The 16534-nt window shown below is 38.0% G+C and overlaps 1 protein-coding gene across 16 annotated transcripts in view; it reads left to right on the forward strand.

Annotated features, from left to right (window-relative positions):
* The window catches only part of vit (vitrin), a 38444-nt gene extending 22342 nt beyond the window's left edge, over positions 1-16102 (forward strand). For 3 of the 16 annotated variants that reach the window (XM_017461551.3, XM_017461552.3, XM_017461558.3), the window contains 11 exons: positions 275-349; positions 493-558; positions 2047-2103; positions 4120-4182; positions 7027-7074; positions 7297-7356; positions 7727-7874; positions 8638-8741; positions 10780-11006; positions 11642-12155; positions 14942-16102. In XM_017461551.3, coding sequence (XP_017317040.1) covers positions 275-349; positions 493-558; positions 2047-2103; positions 4120-4182; positions 7027-7074; positions 7297-7356; positions 7727-7874; positions 8638-8741; positions 10780-11006; positions 11642-12155; positions 14942-15120 — 1541 coding nt within the window. In that variant the 3' untranslated portion in view covers positions 15121-16102. The remainder of the gene's footprint in view (positions 1-274; positions 350-492; positions 559-2046; positions 2104-4119; positions 4183-7026; positions 7075-7296; positions 7357-7726; positions 7875-8637; positions 8742-10779; positions 11007-11641; positions 12156-14941) is intronic. The other 13 variants (XM_017461556.3, XM_017461560.3, XM_017461564.3 and 10 more) reach the window with 8 other exon arrangements.
* Positions 16103-16534: the final 432 nt, after the last annotated feature.

Below are 16534 nucleotides of genomic sequence, written 5' to 3' on the forward strand. Positions count from 1 at the left end.
GCATCCTACAGGTTTTATGGGAATTTTATGGGTGCCATGTTAATTCCAAAGACATTCTGGTCTATAGGTATCCTTCATGGCAGGCTCTGTTTACTAATGTGGCTTTGTGCATTCTTAAACAAGAGAGTTCAAATCATGCTGTTCAAATCATAGGTCACAGAAGTGTAATTTTAGGATGTGGCATTGTTAAAAGACATTTGGGTGTTGGGTCTTACCACTAATCACCTGGGAACTGTAAGTACATTGTGAGTATCTCTACAATCTCTCCATTCAGCCCTTGCTCGGAGAAAATGGCCACATCCTGTCTACGCCCAACCCAATTGGTTTTCTGGTCCAAAGAGACCAACAGGTATCTTGCATGGTGCTTGCGATTTCTCAATTTCTTCACACAGTACATCTCTGAATGCCATTCAGTAGCAGTATGTCATATCGGGAATGTCATACAGAGACACACTATAGTTGCAAATTATAATGTTAACTCTCTGTGTTCAGATGTTAGTAACTCTGAGCCAGATACAGGCTACACATGGAGCAACGTGGACACTGTTGATTCTCCAGGTAAGATACTATGTTATTTAGGGAGTTGGGAGAAGAGGCATTAAATCTACATTCATCTGCATCAGTATCTGTATGTCACTGTGGTCAAACATCATCCATGCAGATATATCTGTTGCTCATTTGGACTGTCATGTTGTAAGTATGTTTTCAAGGTGTCTTAACATAGCTCTGCCTGTGTGCTGCCCATATGACTTCCATGCTGTATGCATATACATATGCTGCTTCTATATAACATGAGCCATATGGGTTTATTGATGATTCATGTAATTGAAGATTCTACATTTTTGGGCCACTTATTGTAAATCAAAAATGTTTTTTTTTTTTTATGTAAAAAAAAGTCCTAAATTTTTACATTACTACTTGTCATGACTATCCCTCTAAATAAAACAGCATGTTTTTGTTACTGTCCATGTAAAACTGTTATAAGTAAATTACCGCTGTTCTAATTGAATAGTTGCCTTTGAAAAAAAAACTGCTCAAAACTGTTAAAAAAAAACTGTTAAAAACAATTTAAAAATAAGCTAATAGTAATTCTACAATTATTGACTTGATGACTAACTAGCTATCATTAGAACATTCAGAATGGTGCATACTTTGTAAGATAAAGCGGCCTCATAATCAGTGGTCATACTGAATAACCATAAACAGAAGAAGTATGAAAATTAAATTATAGTACTTGTGGAATGTGGGTCTGCTTTCTGGTAAAATGTTGCAATTGCCTTATCCTTTTTGACATAACCTGACCTGTATTGTGCCTCACTGAAAATGCATCTCATTTTTAGATTTTACATTTTTTATTTTAAACTGAAATGTCAGGAAATGCAGATAAAATAAACTTCAGCCACATCATTTGAGTGATGTGATGATGATCATCTGGAACTGGCTGAAAAAGTGAAGCTAACCTGTTTTAAAGTGAACAGGGGTGGGACTAACCTGCTGTAGAGTGAATGGGTGGAGCTAACCACCTGTAGAGTGAATAATGAGTCTTTATTGATCACATATAGTGATCACACAGTGAAATTCTTTTCTTTGCATACCCCAGCATGTCAGGAAGTTGGAGTCAGAGTGCAGGGTCAGCCATGATACAGCACCTGGAGCAGACAGGTTTAAGGGCCTTGCTCAACAGTAGGGGCTTGAACCCCTGACATTCCGATCAGTAACCCAGAGCCTTAACTGCCAAGCTAACCTGCTGCTGACTGAATTTGTGGAATATTTACATGTGTTTGTTGCTATGACATTGAAGAAGCAACAAAGCCAAAATTAGTTGTTTTTGCAGCTTCACAAGTCAACCTTATGGACTGGGGAGTGAGTGGTACATGTTAAAACATGTTTAACAACGTTAAACTATATTAAGCTCTTTTATTAAAGAAAAATTTGGGGCTCCATTAAAGTGGCCCTTAAATCAGATCAATCACAGACATTTTGTGCATGTTTCCCCCAGTGCACAAGGCTGAACTGTGTCTGAAATACCCTGCTCTTTCCTTACAGCTTCAGACCCAAGACCAGAAATATCAGAGTATGAGCGCTGGTACTTTGGACAGTATCGTAAGTGATCTTTCATTTTTGAGTCAAAAAGGTGTTTCAGTATTCAATAGTTTAAATATTACAGGTCAGTGTAGAATATCGTTTGGCTTGAACATTTATTTAAAGGAGTCATATTATGATTTCTAATGTTTTCCTTTTGTTTGTATGTGTAATGTATCTCTTTCTGCATGTATAAGATCTGTAAAGTCACAAAGCTCATAGTCTCCCCCGAAGGGGTTTATTTTATCTAACAGAGAACAATGCTCCAGACCTGTCCAAAATGTGTCGTATTAAGTCTAGATATCACTTCCGTAACATGTCTTCATCACAGCGTGCACCATCAACATAATCCCACCCAAAGGCAGACACGAAGAGAGAAGGCGAGGCTTCAGTGAATTCAGGCGCCATGTTGCTGTGTGTTTCGATGTGAAAGTAAAAAAAAGTTTAGCCTTCCGAAAATGGACAAAATCAGGAATCAGTGGTTAATGTTTCTTTATAATGCTGTTCCTGAGCAGTGCAACCCGAACATTTGCTTGTGCACAGCACATTTTACGGAGGACAGCTTCCTGAACCTGGGTAAGTACAAGGGAGGCTATACACGAAGGTTACTCCTGAAAAGTGGGGCTATTCCCACTTTGCTTGGACAATCTTGTGCTTCTGAATCAGAACCTGTAAGTATGTTTGACTGTTTTATGAAGTATCTGCTATTGACTGTCCAAATACAGAGTTTTGTGTTGTGGCCCAGGGCTCAGTTGTAGATCTCTGCTAACATGCTAGCTAAAGTTTGCTAAGTTGCCTCAGTTTTTTAGGGTTTATTTGTATGTTGGTGGTGTGACAGAGACATTGATTGTAGCTTCTGTTGTGATTATATTTCGAAACTGTTTATATCAATCGAATCACAAGAATCTTAGCTTTCCCAAGATATATCGCAAGAGTACCTACATAAACACAGAAGCTGTGTACAGCACAGTTAGTCTGGCGGGGTCGGGAATTTACATCATATCTGAAAGGTAAGAGAGTTACAAAATAAAAACTTACCGCTGCAAAACTTTCTGCTCAAGTCATATTTGTAAAGTTGGTTCCGATTGATCATCCACATTTTCTGAATCTGACTCGGGCTCGAACTGAGACAGTAAAACCGACAACATGTTGCTTAGAATTGCTTTAGAAGCCTTGGAGGCTGAATAAACCAAGGGATGTTACATTTCCGACACACACTTGATTTTTTTGGCCAATCACAACGCAACAGGTCAGCTTGCCAGTCAGAGCACTCTGGGCTTTTTGGAAGGAGGGGCTTTGGAGAAATTGGAGCATTTTAGGCAGTTTGGGAATAGTGGTACTACAATAATGTACAGTTTGTGACTTTTTTTTACATTAAAGCATGTTAACATATTCTGTTACTCCCAATAAACAAAATAATTAACGTTTAAAAATGTTTAAAAATCATTATGTGACTCCTTTAAGCCATATTCATCATAAAAATTATGGATCTATGGTGTTTGAGCATACCATGTACTGAAAAATGTCTGAATGAGGTACATATCTGTACAGGTTTAAGTGTATCCTGGCAACATGAGAACAGTGTTTGCTTCGCATCTTTGATGCAGTGTTTACTTTGATACTAACTTTAAATTAAATGGTGTGCAAACACCCACCCAGGCATATCTGTATTTTGTTCGGCTTATTTTTAGCTCTGAATGCTTAGCACTTAGTAAACACGCTATAAATAATAAACAAACCATAAATACACTCTGCCACCAAAAGGCATTGGTAAGTCCTCTTAGTGTTTAGTTCTTCTAAATTAAAGGGCAGGATGTACAGCCTTTGTGATACTGCCAAGCCATCCAAGCTACAAGGATCTGGGTTTTGGAGCGGTAAACACTGGCAATGTTTTTGTGCACACGCCCCTGCACATAAACTGTTAAATGTGCAAAAACAGAGGAGTAGCAAACTTCTTTCCATTGAAGAAACAAGACCAGGAGCGTGTAACACCTTTTGGTATTTTTGCATTCCTTATGCTTGCATTTCTATTCTCAGCTCCTCAACCAGCAGATACAGACAGTGGACCAAAGCACCTCCCTGAAACTCTCCATACGAGAGGTACGTGATTATGTCACCAAAATGTTAAAAACTGATTTCATACACAAGTACATCTTACCTAGCATTGTGTATTACTCCCTGGAGCACAATTCATAAACCAATTCATAAAGGTCAAATCTGTGTGCCTGTGAAAATCTGGGGAAACAGGTGTGGTCTTGTTTTATACATACCATAAGTCAAAAAGTGAGTCCTACTGCATTTTATGGATGAGTTATGGCATATGCGTAAAAAATAATTCTACTTCATATTTCACATCATAACATCCACATGCTTGGCTTCCTGAGTCCTCAGTAGTAGGCCATTTCCAAAGGTTTGAGTCTACCGATCAACTGTGATCAGAATGTATTCATCAAATTGTCGTTTTCTATAAACAGTATATACAGTATTTCATTGTTCACATAATTTGCTGAAAAGCAATAGCGTTGATAATGTATAAATTAGTCATGTTGTGATCTAAATGCTACCATTTGGACTATAGAAACTACCTGTAAAGTTCTGATAAGTAGAAAATATGCAGAGAAATGATCCGTAAGAGAAAGTGTAAATAATGTGTCAAAATCTTACTCAGTTAAAAGTGGAAGTATCCAAACAAAAATGTACTGAAGTGTCAGGTGGCAGAGACAGTGACAGTTGCAGAGTCATCAGTAATCGGGAGAATATGAACATGACAATCAGTGTGGCGTGTGCGTGCTGTAGTCTAAGGGGGCCATGTTTCTAGGCAGAGGTGCATTGTGTGAACTGGAGTTCAGTGCAGATTCTGATGTGACCATGACATATCCATCCATCCATCTTCTATACCGCTTATCCTTTTCAGGGTCACGGGGAACCTGGAGCCTATCCCAGGAAGCATCGGGCACAAGGCTTGGTGCACCCTGGACAGGGTGCCAATCCATCGCAGGGCACAATCACATACACGCTCACACACCCATTCATACACTACGGACACTTTAGACATCTTTGGACTGGGGGAATCCAAAGATCTTTTGGACTTGGGAGGAAACCGGAGTACCCGGAGGAAACCCCCGCAGCACAGGGAGAACATGCAAACTCCGCACACACAGGGGCCACGGTGGGAATCGAGCCCCCGACCCTGGATGTGTGAGGTGAACGTGCTAACCACTAAGCCACTAAGCGACCATGACATAAAGTAACTAAAAAAGTTGCTACTTTTAAATGAACTGAAGAATTAAAAATGAAAAAGTAAATGTTTTTAACTGATAAATTTAAGTAATATTTTCACGTAAAAACTAACTTTGCTTACGTATCTGAAGATGTTATAAGGAACTACACCATTTTGCCGGCTCAGTGTTTGCTAGTCAAGTTTGCTAGTCATATCTATGACTAATGCTATGTAGTTTGCTCATCCATTATTCGTAATATCCTATAAATAACCAATGTTTACCTTTAGCTAGAATTTGTTTTGCTGTCTAGCTAATTATGTTAGCCACTGGAATCGATGCTAGATCTAACCTGGCATTAGCAAAAATACAGGTTAGCTTAGTTAAATATATCCAGTTAATTTAAGCAAATTAGCGAAACTTATTTCAACAGGATTTTTCTAGTTAGATGGTGTTCATGCCTTATAGGGAGGCAGAGGAGCCATGTTTTTTTCTACAATGATGAATTTAGTGATTTATAAGGTCTAAATTAAAAACTGTAAGTCTTTTTTGTAATGGTTTTCAGGGTGTTTTTTGTGATTCTGTGGCCAAAAATGCTTGATTTAGTTGCAGCTTTTTTCAAAGTCTGCGATGCAATTTGTAGAGTCTTTTTTGTGCTTTTTTGGCAGAAGACTATTTGAATTGGCGAAAATGCGATTGTACGAAATTGTTTTGCATGGTCTTTCTCAGTGATGTTTGTTGGTAAATGAGACCTTTTTAGCTGTACTCATGTTCGACGCACATGACCTGAATGTGCATTGTGATGACGTCACATGACATGTCTTGGCCCAAATCTGTGGAAAATCTGCAGACAATTTGCAGTAATTTGGAAAAATTGCAATCTCCTCCAAATGTTGCAGAGTTTGCTTGGTTTTGCATTCATTTCTGTGATAGCAAAATCGCAAAATCCTGGAGGTACTGAAGAGCATTTCAATAATATGCAAGTAAAGTCTTAATACTTTACCCAAAATACTGTCTAAGTATAGTAACAATGTATAATAACGCTAGTATTTTCCACCAGTTATGATAAGTATTGGCTGAGTCAAATGAAGTATTAGTTTTTGATATGAATCTTGGTAGTGTACTCTTCACACCCCATATTGCAGCATTCAGCTTATTGGAATTGCAAAGCTTTGCTCATTGGCTGAATTAAGTGTTAAAGAAGCCACCGATTTATCATGCAATGTATGAAACTATGTAGTGCTCTACTTTGGGAATCTGTTTTTGTTGTTGTTGTTGTTGTTGTTGCTGTTGTTGTTGTTTGTTTTGTTTCGTTTTGTTTTTTGTCCAGAAAAATAATGGAGTATATTCAGTGCATGTTTTGATGCACCACAATAGGTCACTTATATAGTAAAGAGTGAATAGTTTGGACTTTGGATGTTTCAACACGACTACTGTTGCAGAATAATGTATGAATTCTGAAGTGCATGAAATCATTTACACTGTGTGAATTAATTTGCCTTTTGTAGCCCTGTATTAGTGTCCTAGTTCTCCTGAGACTAGTATTAGGAATAGTGAGTGAGAAGCAAAATCAGACACAGTGACAGTGTTTAGTTTGTCACACACAGTTGTACCAGTGTCACACTTTCATGTGAGCTTCGGTTGAGATATTGAGAGCTCTATGCTTTTGCTTTATTGCTTCGATGCTTGGTGCCATGATGTGATCTGTGTGATGTTAATGTCACAGTGGAGCCAGTGGAGGTGTGGAAGCCAGAAGGGAACCCGTTTGATTTAGGTGAGGCAGTTCGCTTGGTTTGCTTTCTCTTTCTCGCTCACTTACTGCAAGATTTTCCTTCTGGAAAGACCCAGAGCTGATACCAGGGATCTCATATCATGTAATTATAACTCATTATAACAGGTTGAGTTGCTCCTCTAATGTGATAAAATTAACCAAACTGACTTCAATACATTCTGCATTTGTGTTAATTCCACATAAAACATTTCTCCTCCTCCCTAGACCTTAGTGACCGAGGGAAAGACCCCTTACCCAGAGTTCCAGACACTCAGGGAAACACAAGTAGGTTCACTCTAGTTCTTTCAGTACCGCTGAATTCCTGTAACACATGCATACTTACATGGAATGCCTTTGATGTTGACCTTCAGTTACAACAACGATAAGATAGTGAACACTGCAAACAGACACTAATGAATTCCTGGATAATTGGATCATTTCTTTTTAAAATTGTGTATTAATGAAACAGCCTGCAGCAGGAACCACTCTACTCCAAAAATCCATGCCATCCATCCAACCATCTAGTTATCCATCCATCCATTTTCACTACTTTTTGCTATATTTATACAATCAAGGTTAATCTTAAGTTGCTCCACTGGCTGAAACGTATCTCAGAGTCTATAGTACATGGATATGCGTGTATCTTTTACTGCAGACTGTAAAGTTGACATCGCCTTCCTCATGGATGGCAGCTGGAGCATTGGCAAGCGTCGTTTTAAGATCCAGAAAGACTTCCTGTCTGAGGTTTCCCAAGTCATTAATGTAGGCATAAATGGCCCAATGATGGGGATCATCCAGTATGGGTAAGCCACCGTCTTTTTGTCTACAAATGTAACTTAAATGTAAATCTTTAGTGAGAATATGAAGAAGATATTGGCAAGAGAACATAACAAAGTGGTGCTTGAAAGTTTGTTAGAATTTTCTATATTTCTGCATAAATATGACCTAGAACATCATGGGATTTTCCTAAAAGTAGACAAAGAGAACCCAATTAAACAAATGATACAAAAATATTATATTTGTTACTTTATTTATTGAGGAAAATGATCCAATATTACATATCTGTGAGTGGCAAAAGTATTATCAGATTATCAGTTCATTTGAAATAAGAGTCTAGTGTTAACTAGCATGCAAGTTATTCTGCCCAAAATGGTTAAAGAAAATAAAGTTATTGTTTTGGAATGGCCAAGTCAAAGTCCTGACCTGAATCCAATAGAAATGTTGTGGAAGAACCTTAAGCAATCAGTTCATGTGAGGAAATCCACCAACATCCCATAGTTGAAGCTGTTCTGTAAACACAAGATACTAAAAGCAAAGGTTCACATACTTTTTCCACTAACAGATATATAATATTGGATCATTTTCCACAATAAATAAATGAAAAAGCATTATATTTTGTCTCATTTGTTTAATTGGGTTCTCTTTATCAGCTTTTAGGACTTTTAGGAATTCTGATGTTGTTTTAGATCATATTTATGCAGAAATATAGAACAATCTAAAGGGTTCACAAACTTTCAAGCACCACTGTACAGTATATTAGTTCTTTTTTTCTTTCTGGTTCACAAGGGATGATCCAGTGACAGAGTTCAGTCTACGCCAGTTCTCTAGCTCCAAAGACCTCAAACCTGCTATTGACAAGATTATTCAGAAAGGCGGGCTCTCCAATGTGGGTGAGTGAAACATAGATCTGATTTTAATTTAATAAAGCCACTACTTGCATCACATAGCAAGCAACAGAGGTACTAAAAAGCAGACAGTATCTATAGTAGTACACTTCAAAAAAAATTATCAGTAAAGCAAAATAAATTCTGGACTAATTATTTGCCAATAGAATAATAACATTATTAATATAGCAAGGGTGGTTGACAGTAGATTGAGTCTTAAATGATTAAATAACCAATTAAGCCATCATCGCATCTGCTACTGTTCGACATCCACCCAAAATGCATGAGCACATCATATTTATCATCATAATTGTACAGATCATACAGTGAGTTTATTTGGTGTATTTCCTCAACCCACTGTAATAAATTCCTGGCTCTGATACTGCTGGTTATCTCAAAGTTACAGAGTGGTCTCTCTACCTACCTATCCACATTGTGAGACTTCAGCAATCTGGAAACCTGTCAACTTCTAATGAGAACAACACTAATTCATGCACGTGCTGCCTTGTGCGATTAACTGACGAATTCGATCACGTAGTTTCCCACAAAGAGGCTGTCATGGCCCTCTAGGATTTGAAACCCCCTAGCTATTTCCACTGGGTCAGTGCATTTCGACAGCTGATTATCCACAATTAAAAATCAAAAGGGATTAGATAGTTACTCACTGCAGAAGCATTGCATTCTTGGAACTAAACAAGAAACTTGAGCAGCAGCTTATTTTAAATTCGACATCGGCGAAACATTAGACTTTCTCTATCTCTCTCTCTCTCTCTGCAACATAAGCATGTGAATGTGTAAAGGCCACAGTTATCACTTGGATTTCACTGACACTGCCCATATCTACATATGCGAGGTTGAATTAAATCTAAAATTGAAATGGGAACTGTTAAGTAAATTATAGGGCTGCCACTAAACACTGGTAATTTTGTTTCTGTTGACCAAATGTGGATTTTTTTCCACTTACTTAGCTTACATCTGACATTGTGTTTCAGACATTATGTCCATGTCTCACTTTAATGTAAGCCAACTGTGTGGTTGTTTTCCCTGATATAACTTACCTGCTCAAGACCATCAACAAATAATTAGCTGAATCAGTCAGAAGTAGGGAAAACAGTACAGAACCTACTGTCTGGTAAACACACAGGAGTGGAGTGTGATATAAGTATCCTTCAGTTAGCTAAATTATGACATAACTAAGTGCCTATGAACTTTATGCCTGTATTAGAACATGCACATTATTGTTTGTTCTTATAAAGTAATGCAGTTATGTACTTTTCTGTTTGTTGCAGTGCTAAACAACTCAGAATGGATATTACCAATGGGCTCATTAATAAAGCCAATTGCTAATATTGTTCCCAGTAGTTGCTGACCACTGTTAGGTATCTTAAGCAGCTATTAAAAAACACTGAATGTCACAGCAGGTAGCATTGCTTCCTCACAGCCCCAGTTTCCACAGTTTGATCATGAGCACAGGTTGCTGTCTCTGTGCAGCTTTGCGTGTTCTCCATATGTCCATGTGGGTTTCCACCGGGTTCTCCAGTAGGTGCAAGTAGGTGGACAGGCTACTCTAAATTTTACCTAGGTGTAAATGATTGAGTAAATGTGAGTGTGTGTGCATGGTGTCCTGTGATGGACTGGCATCTCATTCAGCAGGTGTTCCTGCCTCACCCAGTGATCATAGGATAGGCTCAGGATCCCCTGAGACCCTGATCATAATAAAGTAGCTACTGAAGATGCATATATTACACATTAGTTATTATGTTACACACAAATCATGTTATATTTATTGTAATGTTTGCTTACTGTGAAACATTTGTGAAAAATCTTGCTACCTATGATTCTTTCCTGTGCTTTCCTGCTTGCTTTCACTCTCTGTTTGAGTTAATCATTTTCCAGTCCTATAGACCTTCAAAAAAACAACAACAACCAACCAAACAAACAAACAAACAAAAACCATACTGCACCCCATCTGAAACAACAAGTCTGTGTATTCAGAATGGTATTGTATTGACTGGATACTTGCTGCCTCCTTGTGGTGATTTAGGGACAGCCCTCTTTTACGTCAACAAGCATTTCTTCAGCGATGCTAATGGAAACCGAGGTGGGGCACCCAATGTTGTTGTGGTGCTGGTGGACGGCTGGCCTACAGACAAAGTGGAGGAGGCTTCAAGATTGGCACGGGAATCAGGCATCAATATCTTTTTTGTTACCATTGAAGGCCCAGATGACAGCGAGAAGCACAATGTGGTTGAGGCCAATTTTGTGGACAAGGTAATTTATATTAGTGGTGTAACGCTACAATCTGTATCTGTTTAGTGCTCCAAATATCATTATCTGTAATCAGATTTAAACCTAAAGAGGTTGTTGCCTAAACCAGAAGCATTGTTTTTGGGTTTTTTTTGTTTGTTTGTTCTGGATCTACTGGATCTAACAGGTAATGGACCTCAGCTACATCAGTTGAGTTCATAATTGGTCTCAACCAGAGAACATGGACCAGTTTTTTCAATCACGCTAAGCTAATTATTATTCAGTCCCTCCAGGATTTTGAAATGAATACAAAATCAAGGAAACTCTTCAATATATGCAAGAGCTTGCAATTTTTCTAAATTACCGCAGATTTTCCCACAGATTCTGGCCAAGACGCGTCATGTGATGTCATTACAATGCATATTCAGCCAAAAGCCCCTTCGATTCACGTGCGCATGAGTACATCACTGCAAAAGACTATGCAAAGCAATTTAGTGCAATTGCAGTTTCACCAATTCAAGTAGTTTTCCGCAAAAAAGCACACAAAAAAAATCAGAAATTGCGTCACGAATTTGAAAAAAAAGGGATCATGTTCATTGGTTTCAGTGCATAAAAATTTGCAAATGTCATTATTTTTATGTTTAATTCTGTTCTACCAGGCTGTGTGCAGGACCAATGGCTTCTTCTCACTGCCAGTGACCAGCTGGTTTGCTCTACGTAAGGCAGCACAGCCTCTGGTGAAACGTGTGTGTGATACAGACCGGCTCGTGTGCAGCAAGACATGCCTGAATGCCAATGACATCGCCTTTGTAATTGACGGCTCAAGCAGCGTAGGTACCGGCAACTTCCGTACTGTGCTGCAGTTCGTGGCCAACGTGACGCGTGAGTTCGAGATCTCCGACACGGATACACGTATTGGTGCTGTGCAGTACACTTATGAGCAGCGACTCGAGTTTGCCTTTGGCCAGCATAACACCAAGGCTGATGTCCTAAATGCCATTCGCCGCATCAATTACTGGAGTGGGGGTACTAGTACGGGTGCCGCCATCACTTATGCTGCTGAGAAGCTCTTCAGCAAGTCCAAGCCAAACAAGCGTAAGATCATGATTGTCATCACAGATGGGCGCTCCTATGATGATGTGCGTGCGCCCGCTCTGGCAGTGCACCACTCTGGTAAGTGTTACAGAACACAGTACGTTTTGCAATCTATAGGATTGTTTGAAAACCTACTGAAAGCAGCTGTTAGTGAAGATTCCACAGTTTTGGCCAATGCAAAATAACCATCTGTATCTGTCTCTGTATCTGTGTAGTGCTCCAAATATCCATATTTGTATATGATATTGTGTAAGCTGGAAGCTTTTTTGGTTTAGGTTTCTTTTTTTGTTAATTAATTAAATAAGAAACCTAGCACTATGCCCCTGGAAACACTGGAAAACACCAGAGGTCGAAATGCCAGCACTGTCAGCATGGTCTGTGATTTCTGGCTCTGACAGTACTTCAACCTCAGCTACATCACGCAATTTTATAATTGGTCTCAGCAAAAACTAATATTGATATATGTACCTGCTCCCGAGCTTTTTAATAAATTTTTAAGGTTTTGTTTCCCAAAACGTAAACGCACTAGTTGTCTAATATGAACCACCAAGACTCTGACCAGGCAGTTAATAACCTGTAAATGTGTTATGAAGTGCCACAATATTCACGTTAATTAATGAGATCTATGTTTATCATTCTAGATTCATATCTGACTGCTTACTTGTGCCCACATGAAAATAACAACATCCTGCTTGCACATCTATTTTGGTTGCACACCCTTAGTCTCAAACAGATGCCCTGTGAACCTTTAAAAAAAAAAAAAAAAAAAAAAAGTTATAGTGCGCTTCTAATACATATCTATATTTGACACTTTTGGTTTTGTTGTTTATTTACATACATAATGTCTATTGACTTTGTTCTTATAAATATGAACACAAAGTATATATTCATAAGCATGAACAAGCATACATCATGCAAAAAATGTTCTGGGGCACACTGCACCAGGTGTCATAAAAGATGTTGCCATGGGTTGGGAAAATTTCATGCAACAAGTAGCTTCCTAAAGTTCTTAGGGACAGCATTATTAAACAACACTCCAATGAAAAAAGCTGCAGAGCCATAGTAAAGACCTTAAACATCCCTATCATTACAGGTAGTTTGATAATTTGAATGTGGAAAGTTAATGGAACCACAACTAACCGCCCCCGACATGTTCGCCACGTAAGACTTCACAACGCACACTCAGACTAATGATAAGGAAGGAAAAAAGAGAAACCAGCAATCACTCAAAAAGATTGCAGACAACCTGAAAGTAGCAGGATCAACAATTACGAAGATAATAATAAGCAATGAACTGTAACACAATCGTCTCCATTCAGAGATGCGAATCTAAAAATTGCAGAGCATTTAGACAAATCAGAACTCTTTTGGAACAAATATAATTTCTCTAGCAATAATTCAGCTTGTCATGTTTGGAGAAAGAAAGATTGTGTATATGATCCCAAGAGCAGTGAAGTACAGAGTATCATGATATATGGGGCTGCTTCACTGCAAATGGTACTGGGGCATTACACATCATCAAAGGAAACATGAATGGAGCGATATACTGGGAAATATTAGAGGAGTTTCGGCCAAGAAACTGAATAGGGGATGAAGATTTCAACAAGACAATAACCCCAAACATACAGCCAAAATAACTGGATGAAGTGAAGGTGTTCGCATGACCAAGCCAATCTCCTGACTTTATTCATGAAGTATTCTGAAATTGCAAGTCCCTCATAACCTTGGAGAATTAAACATGAATTGCCATGAGGAATGGGCCAAAATTTAACCACATTGCTGCAAAAAGCTAATTACTTCTTACTGCAGATTCCTTGATGCTGTAATTGCCAAAAATGGCTTTGCGACAAAGTTCTAATGCTGTTAATTTGTGGTGTCTGAATACGTTTTTCCCTATTAATTTAGTTTTTTAAACATATCTTTGTTCATGCTTAGGAATACATACTTTTTGTTCATATATACTGTATAAGTACTAAGACATTATGTGTGTAAATGTAAAGTAGATATATGCACTGGAAGTCTATTAAATAACAAAAAAAGTGTCTGAATGCATATTTCCCCTCACTGTATATGAATGTTACTTGTATTTTGTACTTGTATTATGTTCCAAACTTACTCAGAAAGACTTTGTGGTAAAAAAACAAACAAAAAAAACAACAGTTTTGTTTCAGACCAAAGGCCAAAACCTACACTAAACTTCTGTGACCTGAGACTCAAACCAGGACCCTTTAGTAGTGCCAAGTCCAAGACAAAGACTAAGTATTAACCTTCACTAAGACTCTAAGTGCTCATTCCCAGAACAATTCTTTGTAAGTTTAGAGACCCATGGCATGACTCAGACATGGGGACCCAGTCAATGTCTGTCCCACTTTAGAGGCTGACTTCAAGACCATAAACACTTATCCATGGAATATCAGTTCTTGAGACTCTAGCCTAGACTGAGTTTTGCCTCCAGAAAGGAGACTCTGAGTGACTTACAGAGACCATAGTTATTCCCTGAGTGCTATCGATATTTGAAGGGTCATGTGTTTTATTACTTTAACTGATTTGTTAAGATAACAGCACAACTGAACACTGATCCACTATACTGTACAGAATCCTGAACCTCCACTTTGGTTATGATTTCTGTAGAGATACAAAAACCGTACTCTACACACTGGAAGATTCTGTAATTGAACGTGTTTGTGGCATTGCCAGTGAATGCCAATGCCAGAATGAAAGGATATGGCATAGTATATCTTACTTGAATTTGTTGTGTACTTTGGTATGTATTTGCACATAACAAGCCCACATGCATTCAGGGTTTGTTTGAAAGGCTTCTCTTAATGTTTAACTAAATGGAAGTGTTGTAACTGTTTGATCAGGTGTGATTGCTTACTCCATCGGCATTGCCTGGGCTGCACAGGATGAGCTAGAATACATCGCCACAGACCCAGACAAAGATCACTCCTTCTTTGTGGATGAGTTCGACAACCTCTATAAGTATGTGCCCAAGATCATACACAACATCTGCCACGAGTTTAACTCTCAGCCACGGAACTAAGCCAGGCATGGACAAATGGGATTGGATCAACTAGAAGCCTTAATTCCTCCAGAAGTATTTTATCATGGTATTTGCTGTAATTTTACCATTAAAAACAACAACAACAACACACATAAGGCCTTATTTGTGCTATTGAGGCATTATTAAGAGAAGATTTGGCCAGATTCCATTTTTTTCAAGGTTGGAGCTTTTCTTACAGCACAGAGATTTGGGACATTTGATGTTAAAGTATGTATTGTAAAGAAGCTGTGCAGCATGCAAGGCTTCAAGGAAGTCAGTTGTCTAGATGTGAGGGATGTGAGAACTTGGCTGTTAGATAACATATGATAGATTATATATTTAAATAACACAGTACTAATATAAGTATTAAACCTCTACGATAAAATCATACAACAAAAGTTTTGCTAGCTTCATATACATAGACAAAAATGCTAGTTTTTTTGCAAATAATTTGCCTAAGTACAAGATTCTTCTAATAAATATGATCTAAAGAAAAGTCTTGTGATGTAAGGTTTAAAATGTATGTATGGGTTTTTGAAAGCTATTTTTGTATTATATGTGGCTCTTTCACATGTCTAGACATGTTTCTGTTCTACTGATGCAGTTGATAGATTATAATACTTTATGCATGTTAAAACTGAAAGACAATAATGCAAGATGCAGGATATTTTTCTAATCACAAAATCAACCTAGTTTTGACTAAAATTAATAGCCATTTGGTTGAACAATTGATGATTTGACTAAGTGATTGATGAATTCGAACATTTCTGTTAATCTGCATGACTGTAAATTTCTCTACCTTGTAATTCCAAACATACAGTATTTTAAAATAAGATTATAAGATTTTTAATTTTCACATTTCTGTAATATTTGTTCTGTTTGTACATATGCATATTAAAATAAAGCCCATTGCTGTTGACTGTGTAAGTGGCAGAAATTCCTATTTTAATGCAATTTTTAATAAAAGATGGTATTGAAAATCTGCAAGGGTGGCTGCTTCATGTATACAGTATTTTATTAACACTGACGTTATTCAATTCAATTCAATTTTATTTGTATAGCGCTTTTTACAATAGACATTGTCTCAAAGCAGCTTTACAGAAATATCAACACGGTATACAGATATTAAAGGTGCGAATTTATCCCAACTGAGCAAGCCACTGAGTGGCGACAGTGGCAAGGAAAAACTCCCTAAGATGTTTTAAGAGGAAGAAACCTTGAGAGGAACCAGACTCAGAAGGGAACCCATCCTCATCTGGGTAACAACAGATAATGTGAAAAAGTTCATTATTGAAGTCTGTATGGCCTTAGGAGCAGCCGTAGTCCCAGCAGTCTGGAATTGGAGAAGATTTGTGCTCCATCCAGGGGCAGAAAGGATCTGGATCTCTAGTATCTCCATAAAATTGTGTGTGGC

This window comes from Ictalurus punctatus, chromosome 29 (genome assembly GCF_001660625.3).
Source record: "Ictalurus punctatus breed USDA103 chromosome 29, Coco_2.0, whole genome shotgun sequence".
NCBI lineage: Eukaryota > Metazoa > Chordata > Actinopteri > Siluriformes > Ictaluridae > Ictalurus > Ictalurus punctatus.